General features: G+C 49.3%; 3 protein-coding genes across 5 annotated transcripts in view; 1 reads left to right on the forward strand and 2 right to left on the reverse strand.

Moving 5' to 3' along the window:
• Positions 1–3,785, reverse strand: part of DNAJC18 (DnaJ heat shock protein family (Hsp40) member C18) — a 24,722-nt gene extending 20,937 nt beyond the window's left edge. Inside the window, exons 1-2 of the mRNA XM_024752449.1 lie at positions 3,674–3,785; positions 1,811–1,997 (exon numbers count right to left, since the gene is read on the reverse strand). Of these exons, the coding sequence (XP_024608217.1) occupies positions 1,811–1,997; positions 3,674–3,713 (227 nt within the window). The 5' untranslated portion in view covers positions 3,714–3,785. The remainder of the gene's footprint in view (positions 1–1,810; positions 1,998–3,673) is intronic.
• Positions 3,786–8,997: 5,212 nt separating this feature from the next.
• On the reverse strand, positions 8,998–16,624 carry ECSCR (endothelial cell surface expressed chemotaxis and apoptosis regulator). Of its 3 annotated transcripts, XM_024752189.1 has the most exons (10): positions 16,498–16,624; positions 13,265–13,300; positions 12,966–13,016; positions 12,757–12,816; positions 11,722–11,769; positions 10,982–11,095; positions 10,499–10,597; positions 10,253–10,289; positions 9,281–9,377; positions 8,998–9,110 (listed from the first exon to the last, which is right to left on the reverse strand). In XM_024752189.1, exons 1-10 carry the CDS (start codon positions 16,556–16,558, stop codon positions 9,102–9,104), a joined length of 612 nt encoding a protein of 203 aa, XP_024607957.1. In that variant the 5' UTR covers positions 16,559–16,624; the 3' UTR covers positions 8,998–9,101. The 3 variants fall into 3 exon arrangements, with proteins under 3 accessions (XP_024607957.1, XP_024607958.1, XP_024607959.1); XM_024752190.1 differs by lacking the exon at positions 13,265–13,300; XM_024752191.1 differs by lacking the exon at positions 11,722–11,769.
• Positions 16,625–18,224: 1,600 nt separating this feature from the next.
• Positions 18,225–20,113, forward strand: SMIM33 (small integral membrane protein 33). The gene is made up of 2 exons (XM_024752208.1): positions 18,225–18,288; positions 19,593–20,113. The coding sequence occupies exons 1-2, from the start codon at positions 18,280–18,282 to the stop codon at positions 20,070–20,072; spliced, it is 489 nt and encodes a 162-aa protein (XP_024607976.1). The 5' UTR covers positions 18,225–18,279; the 3' UTR covers positions 20,073–20,113.
• Positions 20,114–22,039: the final 1,926 nt, after the last annotated feature.

Here is a 22,039-nt window from a genome sequence, read left to right on the forward strand (position 1 = left end):
TCTTTTTTTTGCTTAACTGCCCTGGCTTGAACTCCTAGCACAATGTTGAATAGAAATGGCTAGAATCTTGTTCCTGTCCTGTTCTTGATCTTGGAAAGCATCAAATTACTCACCATTAAGTATGATGTTAGCTGTGGATTTTTTTTTTTAATTTAAGGAGGTTTTTTTTAAAAAAAAATTTTATTTATTTGGCTGTGCCAGGTCTTAGTTGAGGCGTGCAGGATCTTCATTGTGGTATGTGGGATCTTTAGTTGTGGCATGTGGGATCAAGTTCCCTGACCAGGGATTGAACTTGGCTCCCTGCATTGGGAGTGCAGAGTCTTAACCACTGGACTACCAGGGAAGTCCCAGCTGTGGATTTTTTGAACATGACCTTTATCAGGTTAAGGAAGTTCCCCTCTATTCTTGGTGTGTTGAATACTGTTATCATGAAAGAGTGCAGAGTTTTGTCAAAAGCTTTTTCTGCACCTATTGAAACAATCATGTGACTTTTGTCTTTTATTCTATTAATATGGTGTATTACATTATTTGATTTTCATGTGTTAAACAACCTTGGATTCCTACGATAAATCTCACTTGGTCAAGATATATAATCCTTTTTATATGTTTTATATGTTGCAGAAATCTGTATCCATCTTGTGATGACTTTGTCTGTTTTTGGTTACAGGGTAATAATACTGGTCTCATAGAATGACTTGGGAAGAATTCCCTTCTTTGGTATTTTCTAAAATAGTTAATGAAGGATTAGTTAATTTGTCTTCAGACATTTGGTAGCATTCACCAGTGAAGTCACCTGGGCCTGGGCTTTTCTTTTGGGAAATCAAATGTAACCATTTCATTCAAGTTATCTCATTTGTTGACATATAATTGTGCACAGTATTCTCTTACATAATCATTATTTTGTAAGATTGGTAGTGATATCCCCTATTTCACTCCTGATTTTAGTTGTTTGAGTCTTCTCCCTTTTTTTGCTTGGTCAGTCTAGCTAAAAGTTTGTCAATTTTGTTGATATTTTCAAAAAACCAACTTTTGGTTTTGTAGATCTCTATTGTTTTGCTATCCTCTATTTCATTTACTTCCACTCTATATTACTTCCTTCATTCTGCTTGTTTGAACTTAGTTTGTTCTTCTTTTTTTAGAAGATTAGGTTATTGATTTGAGATTTTTTAAAAAATATAAACATTTATAGCTATAAATTTCCTTCTAAGTATTGCCTTAGCTGCATCCTATATGTTTTGGTATGTTGTATTTTCATTTTTTTAATTAATTTTTATTGGAGTGTAGTTGCTTTATAAGTGTTTTCATTTTCATTCATCTCAAAGTATTTTCTAATTTTCCTTGTGATTTCTTCTGTGACCTATTTGTTATTTAGGAATATGTTAATTTTCACATATTTGTGAATTACCCAAATTTTCTTCTGTTGTCAATTTCAAAGAACATACAGTGTTTGATTTTAATCCTTTTAAATTTATTAAGGCTTGTTTTATGGCCTAACGTATGGTCTATCCCGGATAATGTTCCATGTACACTTGAGAAGAATGTGCGTTCCGCTGTTGTTGGGTAGAATGTTGTACAGGTGTCTGTTATGTCAAGCTCGTTTCCCCTGTCTCTCTTACAGCAGAAGCAGGGCAGTTACTTCAGATTATACCCTAACACTCCACTTCCACCTAGCCTTGCCTCTGAGGTCAAGAAGCTATTGTGCTTCAATAACAGTAATAAAAATAATAATAGCAGTCAATACTTACATAACACATCATCTGTGCCAGGCACTGTCCATAAAATCACTCATTTAATCCCACCACAGGCTCACCTTTGTACTCCAAGCAGCTGCTCCTCAGTATAAGTGGCACTCCCCTCACCCTGTCGGGTCTGATTCCACTCATGCTCAGACTTCTTTTCCTTTTGTGCCTTCCTGCAGTTACAGCAACCACAGGGGTCATGACTTTCAGGAGGTCTGTCTTCTGGGTATTTGTTTCTTCTAACTGCATCAATGTAAGCTGCAAAGCAATGCACCTCCATGAGGCTTCAGTCTGACCTGCAAATCAACTTTGCTACCGGCCTTAGCTATCTGGGAGGCTGCCTGTAGGCAAATAAGTGTGAGGCCCAGGTTACTGACATCATGCTGACTTCTAAACACCCATACAAAGCTGAAGAAACATCTTCCTTGAGAAAACAATACAGAAAATACAGAGGCAACCATGAAAAACTTTTAATGCCAGAAACATGAAGCATAATAATGTCCACCATACCTACAGTCATCAGTTAGCAAATAATCTTCACTCAGAGCCAGTAAAGGGGCTCAAGAGGCATCTGCCCAATACCTTGGCTTTAGGGCAGCACAGGGGAAGCCTATTTCTCTGTGGTCCATGGTCAGAAGTGAATTGATCATAGCACATTATTTTTTGTCACAATGCCTCCCACCACTAAGATTTAAAGTAGAAATGAGTTCAATTTTTTAAGTGACAGTTATAAAACTAATATGTACAATACATTTGGCTAGATAGATCAAGGAGATGTATGCATAAGACCTACTCCTGACCACAAGGAGGATATAGTTTAAAGGAGAGGATTTAATTAATCATAATGCCTGCAGAGTACAAAGAGGGCCATAGCAATATAGTCAAAGAAGGCAGAGTACTCGTGTCCTGTATGGAGGATCTGGGTAAGATTTTAAAAAACCCTTTCTCCTGCTTAACATCTCTTACTAACTACCCACTGCTCGGTGTCCAAATTTCTTATCATGGGCCCAGGCTGTCTCTCCAGCCTCAAATCTCAACACAAGTTTCTTTGTATTCTATGCTCTAGCCACACCAAACTCCCTTCAGACCATCAATGCTTTCTCTTTTCTCCGTGCCTTTGCACATGCTGTTCCCTCTGCCTGCAAAACTATTCTCTACGTAGGTCTGGCTAACTCCAACGCATCCTTCATGTCATCATATGTAACACTTTCTTCATGAGGCCTCTGACACCCAGGCCACGCTGAGTGCCTAGTCAGTATGCCCCTCAAACCTACGACCTTGCTGTGTAGCCCAGGACATTCTGGCCCTGTTTTGTAACTGACTGTTTACCTGTCAAACTTCCTCAGTAGACTTAGAGTTCTGTGGGCTCCGGGGCCCATGTCTGTCAAATCCCGCTGCAGGATCAGCATAATGCAGAGTACATAATAGGCACTGCCTCAGTACTCTTTGCCTGACTGTAGGATGGAAAAAGCTGGCCCATCCGTCCTGATGCTGGCTGCAGGGACAAGACCAAACCCAGGCCGAGGGTCAGGCAGCCCAGTTTGGAGGCGAGGATAAGGACCGGGTAAGCAAGCTGCGGGAAACCGCGTCACCCCGCTGACCCCGGCGCAGGCGGGCCTGACAGCTGCAGGCCCTGGGCGGGGCACGGGCCGGGGCGGGGCTGGGGGCCGGAGGAAACAAGTCGTCACGGGTGACTCTGGGTACCCGGCCGGGTCCTCAGCTTGAGCCAGCGCTCCTGGTTTCCGGATCCCGGCCCCCTGCCCTGGGAGGTCTCCCTCCTCACCAGGAACCCTACTCAGGCCCAGCATCTTCTCATAGACCTCCATCCTTCATCTCAGGCCCAGGATCTCAGCCCCTTCAGGCGCCGTCAGGAGCCCCATCCCTGATTTCTCCCTGACCCTGCCCTGTCCCACGCTCCGGCCAGGACCTGATACCTTCCGTCCAGCGCTCCCCGCTGCCCAGCGTCGCTGCCATACCGCTTCCCAGTCAGCAGGTCTGCCGAGCCTCCCCCGCGCCCGAGGCTGAAAGGGAAGGGGGCGCCAAAAGGCGCGGGGCATGCTGGTCATTGTAGTCCGATCCATAGTAGCTGAGGGTCATTGGACTACAATTCCCAGCAGGGATCGCGCCAGGGGTCGCAGATGCAGTGGTGTGAAGGGGCGCGACCCTTGCTGCTAGTTGACTGCTTTATGGCTAGCGGCTCACAGTCTGCAACTGTGGCCACAGCGGGCCGCGCTTTTCCTCATTTGTAGGGTGGGGATAGTGGCTTTGGCCCCGCCTAACACTTCGGACGTTCAGGGAGACGCAATGAGATCCATCCTGGGAAAGGCATTGCAAACTATGGGCTAGAGGGTGGCGTTATGACTATTTTTATCCTCAGGGATGTCCTTTTTAAATATAGCTGATGCCTGTTCTGTGCAAAGTGTATGTTCGGTCCTGGACAGGTTCTGGTGATGTCGAACCTAACCCTAGGGAGAACCAAGAAAATAAGCAAGTGAGAGATATATGTTAGAGGGCGTCTCCTCTGGCATAGCTTCATTAGAGGGACCGATAGGAGTCAGCGGTAGAGAAAGAAGAAGAAGGCAGATATTGGAGCTGGCATTAGATCCCCTATCTTTGCTGCTCCTTATCCTTCATTCATCCCATCCTACTCCAGGGCCCCTCCGAGACTTTTCACCTTTCCTCCACCCCATTCATTTCCTTGGCCCATTCTCTTCTTTTCTGAAGGACCAGGCCCTAGGAGATTAGTAAAAAGGAAATGAAGAAATATTCCTGCTTTTCCCCACCCAGGTTTGTATGGGGCCTAGCAAAGAATAAAAGGAATTCTTCATAGGTGGATAGGTCCGGTGTCACTGACTCATCCCTGCAGGTGAATTAGGATGGCCAAAAATCAGGTCTGCAAAAGTGAGAAATGATCATGTACATCCCCAAATAAAAAATTACCTGGAATTCATTGAGATCTTACTCAGGAAGACCAAATCAGTTATGTCAATTATGATATCAACCAAGAGTTATTTAGGTAGTTGGAGTGAAGTGGGGAGATGTACAGCCCTAGACACAAACTGAAAGGGTGAATGCCTTCAGTGGCATGCAGTTCCATCCCTTCCCTGCAGTCATGGCCCTGGGATATATGAGCATCACTGTGTTCCCAGAAGGCTGGGTCCTGAAGAAGCCACTTGTGCTCTTCAGACAAGGGGTCTGATCAGGGACATCCTTTAGGTGGTTGAATAAAAGAAGGAAGTGTATTTGGTTTAGGGAGGCTAGACAGACTGATCTAGAAGATGTACAGGGGATGGTGGAATATGTCTTGAAGTCCAGGGGTATAGGGCTAAGGTCTGGAGGTACTTGAAGATGTCAGAGTACCATGAAGTCAGAGGTATCTGGTTGAGAGTGGGGGTACTAGAGCATTGTAGGGGAAATTGGATTGAGAAGGGGTGCTACAAATTATGGGGCTACTTAGGAGTAGAGTCCAGGTTCAAGAATGCTGGACAAGATTTGGGAAGCTGGGGCCTCTTGAAAATGTCTGGTACCTCAACAACCTTTCCCATCATCCTCTGAAACCTCACTTCCTCCTCTTCTAGATGGTTCATTTACTCCTAGATCAGTAAACAATGGTTTAGCTTGCAACCTTCTCAGGTGTTGCCATGCACAAATATCCTAGAGCTCATTTACACCTCAATTAACACCTCTGGATGAATTTTTCTATGACTATATCACCAGGACTAACTTAGAACTCCAAACCTCAACACTTAGAACACTTTTGTGCCAGTTTTTGCTTAAGCATGCCAACCACGCAACAAAAATAATTCCCACTGTCAAATTCAATCTCTGTGTTTGGTAAAAGAGGAAGCTGTGGGCTCAACAGCCTCCAGATAGAGGTGCCAGGGGAAAGCAATCAGCAGGAAGAGGGAGAGCACCTGGGAAGGAAATAAAGGACAAGAACTTGGCAGTTCTCAAAGAGAGGAAGGTAGGTGCAGAAAGAAGTTCAAAGAGGTAAGAAAGGACATCCACAGACCCAGGGGAAACTGCTGAGCAGAGGCACACAATGTTTTCCAGCAGATTCAAATAGAATTGAGTAGTACTAGCCTGGCTTTGGGAAACTGTGTTCTAGACCTAGGCTGGGGACCCTGCAGTGACTCTTTACCTGCTAAACCATTTTACCTAGAGCCAGCCTCGAATTTCTATCAGTTTTCTCTTCTCACTTTTAGAAAAACTTGTTGAACTGTAGTGAATTTTTTCTGGTGATACTGAGGTTTGCCATGTGCCCTATATGATTGAGTTGCTGCCCCATCCAGCCCTGGAAGAAAGATACTGAGTAAATGATCCCTCTATTCAACTGGGCCTGTGCTCCTGAGCTGGCTTGTTGGTTGCACCCCCCCGCATAGGATGAGGGGAGAAGCAAGGGAAGAACACACAGCAATCAGCCCACGCCTGCCACCCGTTCCTGCTTTGGGCCCCTTTAGTTCTGTGTTAGAATAGGGAGGAAGCTGTCTTCTAAATGGCCACCATCCTGTTGTCTAGACATAAAGGAAGAGATGTGGTCTCAGGGAAGCTGCAGGGAAAGGCTATATATACTTGGATTTCCTGTCAGAGGTGGCGTCTTGTATTTACATAAGTAGTAGGATACTCCAGCCGAACCCCGTCTAATATAATTTACTAGAGAGCGGAATTCAGCATTAAGTGAATTCATCCTCAACCCCTTCCCAGAGGGTAGTTACTTGGCAACGGGAAAATCAACACGGCTAATGTGGTATTGCAATGTCAGTTTCAGGGTAAAAGCCTTTCAATCTCATATTAATACAAGTTCACCCCATCTCTCCCATATATAAATACCTTAGGACTAACAGCTCATATTTGCAGGATACTGTCCAGAGTCAGGGGGAAGTTTGTAACCTTATACTGAAGACGTAAACTTACTTAGAATGAAGTCCATGTCCTTGACCTAATTAGTCCAGCATGATAAGCAGCTGAACTAAGTACCCAGGGCAGTCAGAATGACAATAACAATTCAAACAGAATCCAGAACTTCTAGACATTGTTAGGTCACCTGCAGAGTTCTGTCCCAGTGATGGATTTTTGTGCTGGAACTAGCTTGGAAGTCATATGTTTTTTGCATTGTGGCTTAAATAAAATATATCTGAATTATTTTTTAAAATGCTATAGTCTTGCTGTCATAGGTTGGGTACTCCAGGAAATAGAGTCTCTGAGATTTGCATGCTGAAGGTTTATTGGTGAGTGCTCCTGGAGCTACAGTTGTGAGGGATAAGGGAAGCAGGATTAAGCAGAGGGAGAAATTGAGGCAAGGGGTCCAGGTCTTCATCCCTACCTCCCCACCCCATCAACTGGTCATCAGTCAGCTATGAGCCCTCAGCAGCCAACACTCCCAGCAATTCAAGATCAAGGGTCTTGATCCTGAAGTGGAACCTGGGTGGTGGTACTCCATGTTGTCTGCTGCAATTGCCAGCTAGTACTTCTACTTCCCAAGTGTCTCCACGTTTACTATTCCATTTTACCTACCAAGTAGCCTGTGAGAGAGACAGGGCCAGGTTGGGATCATTGTTCCACATTAATACACGTGAATGTGCAGGAAAATCTAAGTCCAGAGAATCTAAGTCCCAGAGTCACCCAAGACTTGTCTCTGGCTCCCACCCAGAGTGATCTCTACTTAAAAGATTGTGTTCATTTTTTCTTACATCTAGAGTTTATAGAACTATAAAATATAAGAACCCAAAAAGATAGTGAAGGCCAGGTACCTCATTTTAAAAGTAAGAAAATAGGCTCAGAGATTGGGATGATTTCGCCAAAATCAAGCTACAAGTCTGTGGCAGAGCCCAGCCTTTTGACTAGATTTCCTGCACTCAAGATCCAGTTGTCATGACCTCTGATGTGCTGAGCACAGTGTACCACATAGGAGTTACAGACGTGAGCAGGTTATAAAATCCTCTGCCCTAGACGATTTTAGAATCAAGTAGGTTTCTTCAGGCCACTTTAATAGTTTCACTGAGACAAGTAGAGTGAAACTTTCTGTTCTAAGCATTCTCTCCCCTTGCAGAGTCTAAATCCAGAAAAAAATAGCATATGGTTCCTTCAGAATGGGTAATCTATGTTCTAAACCGCCATCAACCAGATGCCTGTAGCACTCCATGCAGACATACCCAGATGACTATTCCATTGACTCTCCCCAACCAAGATTCATTCGCAAACCAGTGTCATGGTAGAGATGACTAAGGTAACTGCATTCTTATTCTCTTGAAACAAGTTTACAGTGTTTGTAAGACATCACTCTGTGTCTTGGACACAAAAATCATTGTTGTGTGGGGCAAAGGGAGTGGATTTGTGTTTACGAAGTCACAGATTTATTCTCGCTCCAAACCTTCCCAGTGCTATTCCCACAGCTAGGACCAAAATGAGGCAAGTCTACCTGGGGCAGGCAGAGGACATTTGCCCTTATATTATTCAGCTCTCATCACCGGAGTTTTCTTTTCTTTTCTTTTCTTTTTTGCTGCGGTACACGGGCCTCTCATTGTTGTGGCCTCTCCCGTTGCGGAGCACAGGCTCTGTGCAGGCCCAGCGGCCACGGCTCACAGGCCTAGCCACTCCGCAGCATGTGGGATCTTCCCGGACCGGGGCACTAATCCGTGTCCCCTGAATTGGCAGGCGGACTCTCAACCACTGCGCCACCAGGGAAACCCATTGTCACCGGAGTTTTCTAATCAGAATGCGTTGTGCGTCCCATGTTCTCACTCTCCAGACTTAAAACTTCTTTACTGGTGACAATGATCACTATTTACAGCTCCTTTTCTCTCCCTTCTATTGGAGTGGTTAGTCCTCGTCACTACTTAATAAACCAGGTGAAACAAGGCAGACCTGACAAAAAGTTCTCTCCACCTCCCAGGTTTCTCAGAGAGCTCCCCACGGGGGTAGAAACTTGCACATATGCCTTACCTACAAAAGGAGGCCCCAGAGCTGCTAGAACACTCTGTTAAGAAATACCCATGGGAACATAGACCTTAAAAGAAATTAGACTGCAGGCTAGAAAATAATTTTAATGCAAAATAGAAAGGACCAATTCACTGTCATTTTCCTTGCTCTGGCCCTATAGACTCCTCCTCCCTGTGACTTTGAGATGGTGGGAGGAGCATGCTGTGCTTCTAGGGTGACAGTCCCTGTGGGAAAGAGTCTCTCATGCTGGCAGCTTGCTCCCAGATCTGGAGGAATGCTAATGTCCTTTAGATCTGGGAGTAGATATGAAACAATAAAATAACTTATATCTAGTTTATTGCCTCTACCCATCCCATCGCCTTCCTTCTTACAATCACAGGGAAGCTGCATCATCGTCAGATCCACAGGGACCCAAGGTTGCTTTTAAAGAACCTGCAAAATAAATACAAAATGAGGATGGATGAAGTTAACCGGGAGTGGTGGGGTAGGGAAGAGGAGAGAAGAGCCTGGATCTTTGAAAGTATCTCCTTTCTGGTTAAGGAAGTGGAGCCTGAAAGGAGGAGGAGGAGGGAGAAGGGAGGAAGGAACCAGGAAAAATGCACCTTCTCTGCTGAGGGGCATCCTTTGCTGTTATTCATGTTGATGTTCTTCATGGAGATGAGGGTGATGCTGTCTTTCTCTCCATTGGCTGTGGAGCAGCTGGGGAAGGAAGGGAACATGGGCTATAGACAGAAGGAGCCATAGGGCAATGGGGGGGGGGTCAAGGAACTGGGGGGTTGTGAAACCTTTATTTTGGTGGTGGACTATAATGAAATGAGTGTGGGCTTTGAAACCTCAAAGACTTGTGTTTAAATCTTAGTTTTGTGGGCTTCCCTGGTGGTGCAGTGGTTGAGAGTCCACCTGCCGATGCAAGGGACACGGGTTCGTGCCCTGGTCAAGGGACACGGGTTCGTGCCCTGGTCCGGGAGGATCCCGCATGCCGTGGAGCGGCTAGGCCCGTGAGCCATGGCCACTGAGCCTGCATGTCCGGAACCTGTGCTCCGCGGCGGGAGAGGCCACAGCGGTGAGAGGCCCGTGTACCGCAAAAAAAAAAAAAAAACTTTAGTTTTGCAAACTACCTACTACTTGTGTGATCTTGACCAAGTTACAACCTCTCCTAAGTCTTAATTTTTTTAATGTGTAAAATGCAGTAATATCTGCCTTGAATAACTCCTCTAAGAATTTGAGATATTACAAAAATTTGTACCATAGTGCTTGGCACATATAAGGTGTTCAACAAGTGGTTCCTTAAATAAGTACCTTCTTGTTTAAGGAGTATATCAGAATCCAAATTCCTGCACTTTTCATGAAGGGGTTATAGAGACTTAGCCTTGGGGCTGAAGCGTTCCAGTCCATCACCTGCCCGAGCCCTGGTCTCGGTGAGGCTGTCAGGATTCTGTGTGTGTGTGTGTGTGTGTGTGTGTGTGTGTGTGTATGTGTGTGTGTGTGTGAAGGCAGGAAGTGTTGGTCCCTCTTGGAATGGGGGAGTAAGAGGTCAGTAGATGATTCTTCCCTTACACCTCTGACAGTCTTACCTTTCAGAAAGCCCCGAACTCCCAGGTTTCTGGGGATCTGTAAAAATCCAAAGGCACAGATTGGAGGTCACAGGCTGTAACTCAGAAGCCACAGCTGCCCCTCAAAGCCCACCCAGTGGACCCTCCCATTTCCCCTAGTGGTGCCATTCCTTCCCTCAACTCCAGGTTGGGTGTCAGTTCCAGAATCTAGCTCTGGGTCCCTCATCAAAGAGAGGCAAAGGGGGCCCTGAGGGTCAGGGCATGTACCTTCAGACTCCTTGTTCTTCCGACACTTAAACCTTAGACTGACCACACTGACCAGGACGATCACCACAACCACCAGGATGGCAATGAAGCTGATAACACCTGAATAGGGAAGAGGATGGGGTGAAGGAGAAGCAGAGGACAGGGCAGAAGAGGGCAACAGGAGTCCAAATTCCCTTCCCAGCTAAGTGCTGTGTAGACAGGCTCTGGGAGGAAAGTTAATTCCCCTTCTCTGTTGAATGAATGAGCTCTCAGCCTCCTTTTTCTGGCTCCACAGCCCTGCCCCATCCTCCCTTAAGAACATGGAGCCCATCGGAGTCCAGAAGAGAGGAGGGGAGGGCCAGCGGAGGCTCTTTCCCACCAGCATCTTCCTCATCAGCCAAACCCTCCTAAACCAAATGGACAAGATTTGAACTTGAGTGCTACAGTCCAAGTCAGCTTAGGCGTGAGGTCCCCTGCCACCCCCCACCTTCTCCTCCCTCTCACCGAATGCAGCCACAGTGAGCACCGTCTCTGACGTGGGGCTGGGCAGGATGGTCGAGTCTTCTCTCGTCCTCAAATTCATGGTGGGTAATTTGGACGTAACATTGTGAGAGGTGTCTAAAAGGGAGTAGGGATGGGGGTATCAGCGAAGGGACTGATGCGGTCTATATGAGAAAGCTGGTCCCCTCCCACTTCCCCCAGTTAGAGGACTGCAGAGAGAACTCATGCCCTACCAAAATGACTTCCTCCCACCCTTCAGAACTGGGTGATGTGAGATCACGTGAAGAGCATTGCTGGTTGCTCGTGTTCCTAGTTCCAGAGGACTTCAGAAAATTCAGGATACTTCTCTCATTATGCTCTTCCCACCACACCCGTGGGGTCCAGAGGAAAGGGATTTATGCTGCAGAGATAGGGAGCCAGACCGGGCAAGGGGGAGCCATCTGTGTTTTGCCAAAGGTTGAGGCGGAAGGAAGGAAGGGCATCAGTTGTTTGTCCCCAGGCACTGACCTAACAAGCCAGGCTGCCAGTTAATGGGCACAAGTTTCTGGTGCTCTTAAATACGGTATGGTCGCCCATCTCTGCCCCGCTTCAACACATTTACTGCAGGCCTGATTGCTATTCCGCTTCCTTATCCTCACCCAACTCCTAAATAAGTCTGGAAGTGTAGAAAAGCCCCAGAGCCAAGGGCTGGGATGAGAGAAAGGGTCAGGGTGCTCTTCACTGTGAGTACAGACAGGACGTACCTCTGCTTGTACTGTCACTGCTCTTGCCGCTGCTTGGGACACCTGTGCCTGCACCATGAAACAGGAGGGCCCAGATGGAGGGTGTCCACCCCCTCCTAGTTTTCTCCCATGCTGCTGGGTGAAGGCCAACCTGCCCTGAGAAGCGTGTAGCCCTTTCCTGCCTTTTCTGCCTCCCTTTCCAACATTTTGGGTTCTCCTACCCTCGGCTTACCCGTTCTATGTCTTTATCAGTCCTGAGTCCAGGCTCCTTTAACCTTCACTGAGACCAGTTCCTGTCTCCACTTCCCCCCAACCCCAAGCCTCTCTACTTCTCTCCCAGAGCAGGGTACTGGTACCACTGGTGTGGATCCTGGCCTTGAGAACCCTCACTGTGGGGCAGGACCTGGGCTTCCCGAGGCGGGAAGAAGGAACCCAGTCAGACATGACTCAGGGTTTTTCAGCCCCAGTCCCAGGTACTCATGGAGTCCTAACGTGTGTTTCTGTGGCTGGGACCAAGTCAGTCCCAGCAAGGACAGGGGTGACCGGCCACGGTGCTTGAACTCAGAGTCATGGGTTTACTGGCTTCCATGGAGACCTGTGAGGGCTTCTCTGGAGCTGCTTCAGATTAGGAAGCATGCGTGGCTTGCTTAGGGCCTCAACCAGCATGTGCGCAGGGAAGCTCTTTAGCCCCAAATCTGCCTTCCGTTCCTCTGGGCTTTTACCTTTGCAGTTCCCTCTCCCTGGGATATGCCCTACCACCCTCTACCCCACAGTCTTCATCTGATTAACTCCTTTTTGGGCCTCAGCTTCAGAGATCACTCACTCTGGGATGTCTGGCCCCCAAGTCTGAAGTGGCTAATGTTGCCCGGGTTCCCATAGCACCTTTGGCTTACGTTCATCATGGCCCTTCTCACCCTGCTTTGTAACTGTCAATATGAGGTCCTATTTGCTTGTCTGGTCCTCCACTTATCTGTATTGTCCTTTAGAGCAGAAACTGTGTCTGCCTCCTCGCTGGACCCTCCCTGGATGGCATCTGTAATCTGAGTGGCAGAGTACCTGGGATGCTGGTGCTGGACAGAGGGCTGGAGTAGTTGGGCTCTGTGGAAGGACCGTCTCCTGCAAGTACAAGTGGAGGGCAGCTGGAGGTGGGACAGGTTTGGTGACACCACACTCCCTAGCCCACCCAAGAACCCTTGGGCTCCAAGCAGATCTAAAGGGCTGGGCAAGGGACAGGGCTTGGCCCCTAGGCAACCACACTCACTCACCTGTCTGGGGGGAAGTTGGCTCTGTGGTTGGACTATGACTGCTGAAGTTTCCTGAAACAGATCATCTGAGACTGAGGGTCCGCTGCCTCCTATTGCTCCATCTGCCTCTCTCCTTTGCTAAGCTGGTGTTTTCTAGTCTTTCTTCCTCCCCCACCCCACACCCCAACCTGTCATCTCTCTCCTCCCTCAAGGCATGTGAAAGATTAGTGCCAAACAGGCACTCTTTCCTGGAGCTCTTTCCACTTTTCCTCAGCTCCCAGGCCAGAATGCTGGAGTAGGCCCTGTGTCTTTGGTCTTACCCTGAGGGCTAGTTGTCGCAGGCTGGGAGTTGTGGCCTACAAGAGAAAGCAGAACACGTAGACTAGCTTGGTGAGCCTCCCCGGAGAAGAACCCAGGCCTTTTGGCTTCCAGCCTCCCACGCAAGAAGACAGACACCCTTGGCAGTAGGCTAGAGGATGTGACTCCAGCTCACGGCGCTGGCTTCCTCTGAGACTGTGACTCAATCACACCATCACCACCACCTCATCCTTCATTGTCCTAGAGTCCTTTCCTGTCTCTTCAGTCCCACATGGGTTATATACCAACCTGACACAAGGGCAGGGGAATGTTATTCCAAAGTAGTGATACGTCCAAGGACAGAGGGCCAGTGACCTGCCACGTCTAGACAAAGACCCAGAACTCCAGCTCTCTAGCTAATGTTCTCACTACAGTACCATGGAGCCACCCCTTTTCTGTGAATACTGTCATCCTGGTCTTGCCCCAAGGGAAGGGGATGGAAAGATGTGGTGAATAAGATGAGGTGAGGGATTGGGGCTGGTACCTGGGCTGTCTCTCTGCCCCTCCAGCTGGAGGTAAGGGCCTACACAGGAAGCAAGTTCTGAGGTATATACAGGAGGCAAGGAAATTCTAGAACGAGCCACCAGTTTACTCTAACAGGTAGAGGCTACTTCAGAAATGGTCACTGTTAGCCAAACCCAGGGAAGAGGCAATTATCAGGAGGCCCCAGTCACAAGGCCTCGTTCTCCTTTGTGTGTGTGCATGAGTGTGCCTGCGGACCTCCAGGCAGATGTGCATGTGTGCTGTGTGTCCATATACGTGTCCCCTGTGTGTGTGGGATCTGAAAGGTCAGGTTGTGTTTGCTCATTTTCCACAATGAAATCATTCTTGAAACCTGTGAACAATGTGAAAGGAAAACAACGTGGGGAAGTGGAGCCGCCCAGCTGGGTTCCCGTCCTCCACTAGTTGGGCTGGGGGCCCAGGCCCCGGTGAACAGAAGCTGCTGAGGGCCAGGGACCTGCCCAGCCTGGGGCAGCCCACTAGTTTATTTTCTTCAGCCACTGCCTTCCTCCATGGTGCTATCACTTGGATAGTGTGGAATTAATTGCTTCCAAGCCCAAGCTTGCCCAAAGCCAGGGCTGTGTTTTTCCAGGTCACCATCTCTCATAGCCCCATTCCCTCCTTGGGTGGGGCCGTCAAGAGGGGAGTTAAAACCTCTAGGTGCCCCAGCGTAGAGAGAACTCTTCCCAGCTGGGGAATCACCCTGGGTGAACATTTTTCAATCTGAGGCATGTCTTAAAAAAAAAAATCTATCAGTTATTGATCAAGCATATCTAAGGTACCATCTTTGTTCTATAAGGTGATAACTAGTTTTTAGTGGGAAGGCACAGTTCACTGCCTTCCTGCGTTTATCTAGAAGCAAAACTAGTGTCTTAGAAGGAGTTCCAAAGTCACAAGCTCTGAGTCCCAGTGGCCTGCTCTCTCTTTGTCTCCTGTCTCCCCTCCCCCTACCGGAACACTTTGTCAACAGTGGATTCCTCTGTGAGTAGAGGAGGGACTTGGGGAGCATCTGTTTCTATAGGCCGGTCTGCCTCTGACCACTAGGCACAGGGATATCTTACTTTCCTGTCTCCCCTCCCTAATCCCTACCTGCTTCACTCCCTGCCAGCCTCTCTCTTCCCCCTCTTCACCACCACCACACTGTTTTCCTCAGCAGCGTAATTTAGTAGTTAAACTCATAGATTTAGGAGTCTGGCGGTCTTGAGTTCAAGCCCTGACTCTGTCGCTTACTGTCTGACCTGGGCCTCAGTTTTCTCTTCTTTAAAATGCAAGTGATTTTAGTGCCCAAAAGTCATTGTGAGGATAAGAAAAGGCACATAAAGCACTTAACACAGGGCCTGACAGTTCATGCTCAAGAAATTCTAAACATTTAAAATTTTGCCCCCTTCTCTCCAATCCTCCAAGTTTCAAGTCTACCCTGAATCTGTGTCTCCACAGTCACGTCTCTTTGTGGGCCTGAATATCCTCAAAAAGATTCCCCAGTCCACCAAGAGAAGGAAACAGCGAGGGCTGTGAGATCCTGGGATGAGCGGCTAGGATACTCAAGGGTGATTGTAGCTCAGGTAGAATCACTCAGGACATTCCTAACCCTGGGGCTTGGCTGGGACAGGATGGCAGGTAGGGAAGCTGGGACAAGCCTAGCTTTGTGAAAATGTCCCCTTGTGGGTCTCACCTTTTAATCTCCTCCTCTGCCATTTCTGAGGTTTCTACGATAGCCTAGTCCCCCAGCCCCAGATCAGATGTGTGACTCTATCCTCCCGGGAGGGGGTAGGGGAATAGGAATGGGACGATCAGAGTTTTATCCCCAGTCCTTGGGCTTTTAGAAAAATGTCTGACCTCTCCAGGAGACAGAGCATTGGGGAACTTGGGCCCTCTCACCCACCGCCAAGAAACCGCCATCCTCCCTCCCCATCCAAATACTCTTGAACCCCCTTCTGCCGCTTTGAGCACATGCTCATAAATCCTCCACAGAGGACCTGTGGAGGGTGAGGTGGGGGTGGGGAAGGGATGACCGAAGGGAAGTTTCTGCCCTGTGAGTCAGAATCTCCTGGATTTCTCATGTTTCCCAGAAACCGCTCCCTAATTAGAGGACCCCTTATGAGCTGCTTCACAACTCATCAGCTAGCAGAGCTCTATCTGAGAGGTGTTGTTACCAAGTCATTTCCTCTGGGGGTCATTTCATCTGGCCTCCTAGATGAAATGTGTACATCTTCTTTGGCAAATGGTTCTTTGTATCTAACCTGAGTCCCTCTTGCTGTGATTTGAACATAAAGTCAATATTTGGAAATCCCAGGTTGTTACTCCTCATATGAAAGAAGAAAAAAGATCACCTGTAAAGCCAAGGTACAGACAGTTTTGTGCTAGGACACCCTGGAAGGAGCTTTCCAGCCTCAGCCTCACACCAAGACAGTCACCTCCCACATTTCAGGGGGCCAGCCTCTCCGGGGGCCCCAGTTCACCCTGGAAAATGTCCCACAAAAGAGTCTAACCATACCTCTATTTTACCGCTGCCTGGGAATGACCAGCTCCCAAGCCAAGTGGTCCCCTTCACAAAAAGGCTCTGGAATTTCCCTCCGGGTGAGCGAAGCCCTGGATGCAGAGCCTGTGTGGTGTGTGTCCTGAAGGAGAGACAGGCGCCCAGGACTGCCGGCCGCAGGAGAGGAGCTGCTGAAGGACAGTGGCAGGTGCCTCTTACCTTGGAGCAGGAGGAAGCCCAGGATGGCCCAGCACAGCTGCGTTTCTCCGACGCTCCCCATGTCAGCTGGGTTGGCGGCAGGCAGGCAGCCTCTGTGCGGAGGCTCTGTCCATAGTGGAAAAGAGAGAGGGAGTGCTGGGGCGGGATGGGGGTGGGGGCTGACTCTCCAGAGCTTCCTGTCAAAGAATAGAAGGAAACAGATTGGGACTGGCTCCAGGGGCCCTGCTCAGCCCGGCAGCCCAGTTGAGGATGTAAGGCTGAAACAGCCGCGCCTGCGCCGGGGCTCCTCGTGGCCTGGGCTAGGGCCACCGTGGTCTCCTCCAGGACCTGTGCCCAAAAGCCAGCGATGGCAACCTGGCCCCGTGCCCCCTCTCTTCCCCTCCGTGGGGATCCATCGGTCCCTCCGTACACCACCTGGAGGTTTTCTTGGAGTGTAACTCTGTTTCATTGAGCCCTATATCTCGGCCCACCGGCCGCCCACCCTCTGTAGACTGAATCCTCTACATGCCTCTCCCTCCTCAGGGCTCCGGATGCAGATGGGACTCCTTACATCTTTCAGGGAGACCTTACAAACATTATTGTTATTCTGAATAGCAAAACAAGAGGACCACGTTCTAAGAATCCCTCCCTCAGCCCTCCCCTCACGTTGGGGTCAGGTGTTCCCTGTGCTCCAGCAGCACCCTGTCCTTAGCATCCAGCCAGCCAGTTGCACTCACTCTGCAGATCAAGTCAGCAGCCCAATGACCAGCAGCTTAAGCGAGCTTGGAGGTCTGAGTGGGGTCCCTAAATGTTAGGGTGTGTAGCAGCTGGGCTGAGAGACAAAGAATCAGGAGGCTACATCTTACTTCCTGGGATCAAATCACTGGGTGAGGGGAGTTCCTGGGGGGGTCTCCTGGTCTCCAGACTGGAATAGAGAGTGGTGCATGCACAGCAAGGGACAGATTGAGGGATGGCTGGTCCCATGGAGTTAGTTGGGAACCCAAAATTATCCTTTATAAACTGTCTCCGGGGAGAGGAGAGACTGGTGGGCACTTTTTGTGTCTTGGATGCATTAAAGCACACATTCACAAATGAAGTTATAGACAAGTGCAAAGAGACATACCAGAATTTATATTTGTGAAAGTCAAAGAACCCAAAGAGAAAAGAATGCCTTGCATGGGAATGATAAATATTAAATTCGACAAGATGTTTATCCCTACAGTGAGAAGGAGGGGAGAGGTCAGGGAGCGGGGCTTCTATTTTATTTGTAATGTTTTATTCCTTAAAATGTTTTGAAATCAGTGTGACAGACTATTGAGATGAACAGAACTAGTGGTTGGGCCAGAGAGATTTAGTATATTATAGTCTGCACTTTCCAGTGTGTTTGAGAAATCGCGTTTTTAAAAAACATCAAAGATAATGACTTCAAGGAATCAGTTGGGATAGAGAGCAGGCAAGTCCTGGTGGGGGGCGGGGCAGGATTAAGGCGCTGGCCAAGTGCCTGGGATCTTGTGGAGGAGGTACAGGCAGGCAGACCTAGGCTCCTGAAGCTGGCAGGGGCATGAAAGGAGGTGCCAAGGAGTAAGATCAAAGCACTGTCAGAGTTGAGGGCTGGGCTCAGGGTAGTCCAGATGTTCGAGGAAGTAAAAGCGCAGGAGAGAGCGTTGAGGCTGCGCGTGCAGAGGGTGTGTGCCCCGTAAGCCCCATAGACGTGGCAGCTCCGGGTAGGGACCGAGCTGGGGAGGCAGGCTCTCCTTTGCCCGGCTGGCCGCCAGTCCCGAGGGAGCCTTGCGCAGCCGGACAATGCATCAGGTAGATTCTCAGCTCACCCCCTCCTGCCAGGCTGGTGAGACTCTCCCCAGGGGCCCCAAGCCTTTCACCAGCCTGTGCTTCCCTTTTTCCCCTGTACATCCGGAGCTGCTTCCCCACCGCCTGGCCTGTGGCCTGGGCCCCAGAGAGCTCTGACTTTCAAGCAGGGTGGGGACGTAGGTATTGAGCTTTCCAGATGCCGAGGGACAGGTACTGGGGAGGGATGGGGTGGACAGTGTGACTCAGGAACTAAAGGGAGTGGGTTTGTTCTGGCCAGCCCTTCCTGGACCCCAGGTGCCTACCCATGGGGATGGCCAGGCTGAGGGTTCAGGGTTAGGGGAGGGGCTCCACCTCAAGGGTCTGCTCCTCAAGGTCCAGCTGGGGAAGAGAAGACTAAGGAGATAGTTTCTTGAGCCTGTGATAACTTCGTCAGCTCTGGGGCTTACAATATGGAGGTTTGCTACCTTGATGGTAATCCCCCCAACCCCCTCTCAATACTTAGCAGGATAGAGACAGACAGAGGTAGGGATAGTGACCCCCAGCTTTTGGTAGAAGACCCTGAAAGAGAACAGAGGTTGGCGTGGGGTCTCTTCAGTCCATCTTGGACAAAGCCAGGAATCCACACTGGGCATTCCCTCCCCTCCAGGCCCCTGAACCTGATTCTGAGCAGGGTGTTTTGGGGTATAGCTCTTGCCTCACTCCAAGCCTCTGGGGTTCATGCCTCCTCTTCCTCGCTCCCTCTCCCCGGGGTACACCCCTCTTCCTACTGTGTATGTGGAGAGTTAGTGGGAACGTAAGATGCTGGACAAAATGACTCCTTTTTCCTGGGGCTTTAAGGAATAGCTGTTCACTGCCCCCTGGCCAGGACATGGGACAGCAGCCCATAGTGTGCTAAGATTCCTGACCCAGGACATAGGATCTATTTAGGAGTTTTCCTGAGGACCTGGGAAGAGAGCAGTGGGAGGGGACTTGGCAGGGGATTTGGGGGGGGAGGAGGCAAACTTTATATGCCAGGCTGTAATAAAGCCCCTCTCTTTGTCCCTTTCCGAATGACCTTGTTGCCTTATCTCTGTTTTTTTTCCCCCTCTGTCTCTGTCTCTCTGCATCTATCTTCACTTCCGTCTCTTTATCTCTCTCTTTTTCTTTCTGTCTCTCTCTTTGTATCTTTCTCATTCTCTCTGTATCCCCCTCTGTCTTTTTCTTTCATTCTCTCTATTGTTATGTGTGTTTATCTCTGTGATTCTGTGTCTCTTCTCTCTCTGTTTTTACTGTCTCTCTGTCTTTCTTTGTCTCTCTCTCTCTCTCAGTTCCCTTTGGGTGTCTATCTCTTTCTATTTTGGTCTTTTTCTGTGTGTACGTGCCCATGTCACCCTCTCCGTCTGCTGCTTCCCTCCCAGGCTGGCCACCATCCCTGGCTTTCTGCAGCTGTGAACGGCTCAGCGGGGCAGGTGCCCCAGAGGCAGCTTCCGGAGGTGCTGGGCGGGGCCTGGGAACCACCTCAAGGGGTCGGGCTGCCCCTGCTAACTGTCATTGTCACTGCCTTTGTCTTGCTGGCAGTCTGTATCGTGGTGGCAGTCCACTGTGGGCCAAGGCTACACAAGGGCCATGCCACTCTCGCCACAGAGCCACCATCCGCAAAGCCAGAGGATGGCATCTCTCTCACACACTGGCGAGTGCTGGGCCGTCAGGACAGTCACGAAGATGCCCAGCAGGAACCTCCTGGCTCTGACTCCTGCCCTGTGCCAGATGGGCCCAGGTTCAGCATTGATGAAGTCACATTTCTGTAGGAGGGAGACTTTGGAAAGTTGGCCTGACCTGGCTCAGAACAAGAAACTGGACAGAGAATTAGGGCAAAAGCAAATTGGGGCCTGGGCTTCAGCGCTTCGGAAGGGCACACATGGACTTAGCTGGAGCTGCCCTCTCAGCAGAGTATTTATACAGAAAGCCCTGTTGTGGACCAAAGAAATAAAAGAAGCTTGAATGCTGCTGTCAGCATTCCCAGGGCCCAATTTGTCCTTACAAACTTACCCCCTCCTCTTCAGGGACCACCAGACCACTGAACCTTCTTCTCTGAGTTCCTACTCCCTCCTCAACTCCTCATCTCCTCCCCTTTTGGTGTCAAAGTGAGTCTAGCTTGGAAGATTCCACCACCCACCCCACCCCTGTGCAGGGATGTCAGAGGCTCCTGGTAGAGGACCCGTCCCCACAGCCTGTGAGGGCCAGCCCCGGAGAGCCAAGGCAAAGAACCCAGGGGTCTGCCTTCTCTGAGACTTAGGAAAGGAAGGAAAATCTGTTACCCTTTACCTTTGGCTGTCAGGGACCAGGTCTTGCCAACAACTTCCAAGGCCCTTAAAAGCCCCAAGCACCAATCATAGCTCCCCAAATTGTCTTTGAATTGCCCCCACTATCTTGGAGCAAGACTGTATCTTGCCTTCCCAGGATGGGATAGAGGAAACTGGTGGGGGGGGCTCTCAATACCTCCCACTTTCTGTGCACATTGGCCTGTTAGAACTAGCCTAGCATTTACCCCAGGACATTTCCCAGATTCAGAATCTTCCAGCTGGTGGGAAAACAGGAAAGGAAAAGGCGCTCCATGGAGTTTGTCTGGGGAGAGGAAGGGGTGGGGATCCCTGCAGGGGGCGGGACATGGAGGCTGGGAAGATGCAGGAGGCCAGGAAGGCAGAACAGAGCCTCCCAGTGGCTCTCTGGAAAGGTACCCCTTTCCCTGACACCTTTGAGCCTCACTTATGTGCAGTCAAGAACATGCAGACAGACATTTATGGAGGAACTTCTGGGTGCTTTACTCTGGGGAACACCTCAGGGCAACAAGTCAACCCTGGGGACTGTCCTCGGTGAGACCCCAGCACAGTCAAGGACTCTGAGAAATAACAGAAGATGAAGAGGAACAGAGACAGGGATTGTAATGTGTGCAGAGAACTGGCTTGCCTCCACTGAGACTGGTAAGAGGCAGCTCTAATGTTAATAGTTGCTCTTTCTTGTGGGCCCACTATGTGCTGGGCTCCAGGCTCATCCATGGACCTACGGATATTATACTGTTTACTCCTCATAACAGCCCTGGGAGGAGGAGCCACTGTTATCTCCATTTACAGCTGGGGATATCAAGTCACCCAGGAGGACACAAGTACTAAGTGGTGGAATCAGGATTTGAACCTGGGGCCATCAGACTCCATAGTCTGAGCACCATGTTGGGGGCCAGATGGGTAGGGAAAGGTTATGTTGGGGATACCCTTAATTCTGGGCTGGTTTTTAGGTGTTGGAATGACTGATGTGAAGCTGGGGAATCCTCAGGGGCAAAATGGCTGGCACAGTGGGGGAGGAGAGGAGACTGTTTCCCCCTTCACTCCCTTGGCTCTCTCTTTACTCTCTGTCATCCTTGGGAGCAGTGCGTTGCTTCTGGCCAATGTGTGTCTGTGTGTGGAGTTTTTTTCCACAGTAATACTGTACTCAAAAATCTGCGATAAAAACAAAGCATTTGCGATAAAAACAAAGGTGGGAGGGAGGGAATAAGTCTTGGGCGGAATGGATGGAAGTGGCAGAAATGGGCGTCTGGCCTCCCAGATGGGGGCAATTTTGCCTCCACGGTGTCGTTGCAATGGCTCAGGTCTAACAGTGATGGCACACAGTATGGCAGGTGGCCAGCTGTGTTGTCCAAGGTCCCCAGCGTATATCCCATCACCTCACACAAACCCTCTTCCCCCTGTTATCCAGGGGACTCTCATCTGGAGACATTTAG

The sequence above is a fragment of the Neophocaena asiaeorientalis genome, unplaced genomic scaffold (assembly GCF_003031525.2).
Source record: "Neophocaena asiaeorientalis asiaeorientalis breed wild unplaced genomic scaffold, Neophocaena_asiaeorientalis_V1.1 scaffold204, whole genome shotgun sequence".
In the NCBI taxonomy this organism is placed as follows: domain Eukaryota; kingdom Metazoa; phylum Chordata; class Mammalia; order Artiodactyla; family Phocoenidae; genus Neophocaena; species Neophocaena asiaeorientalis.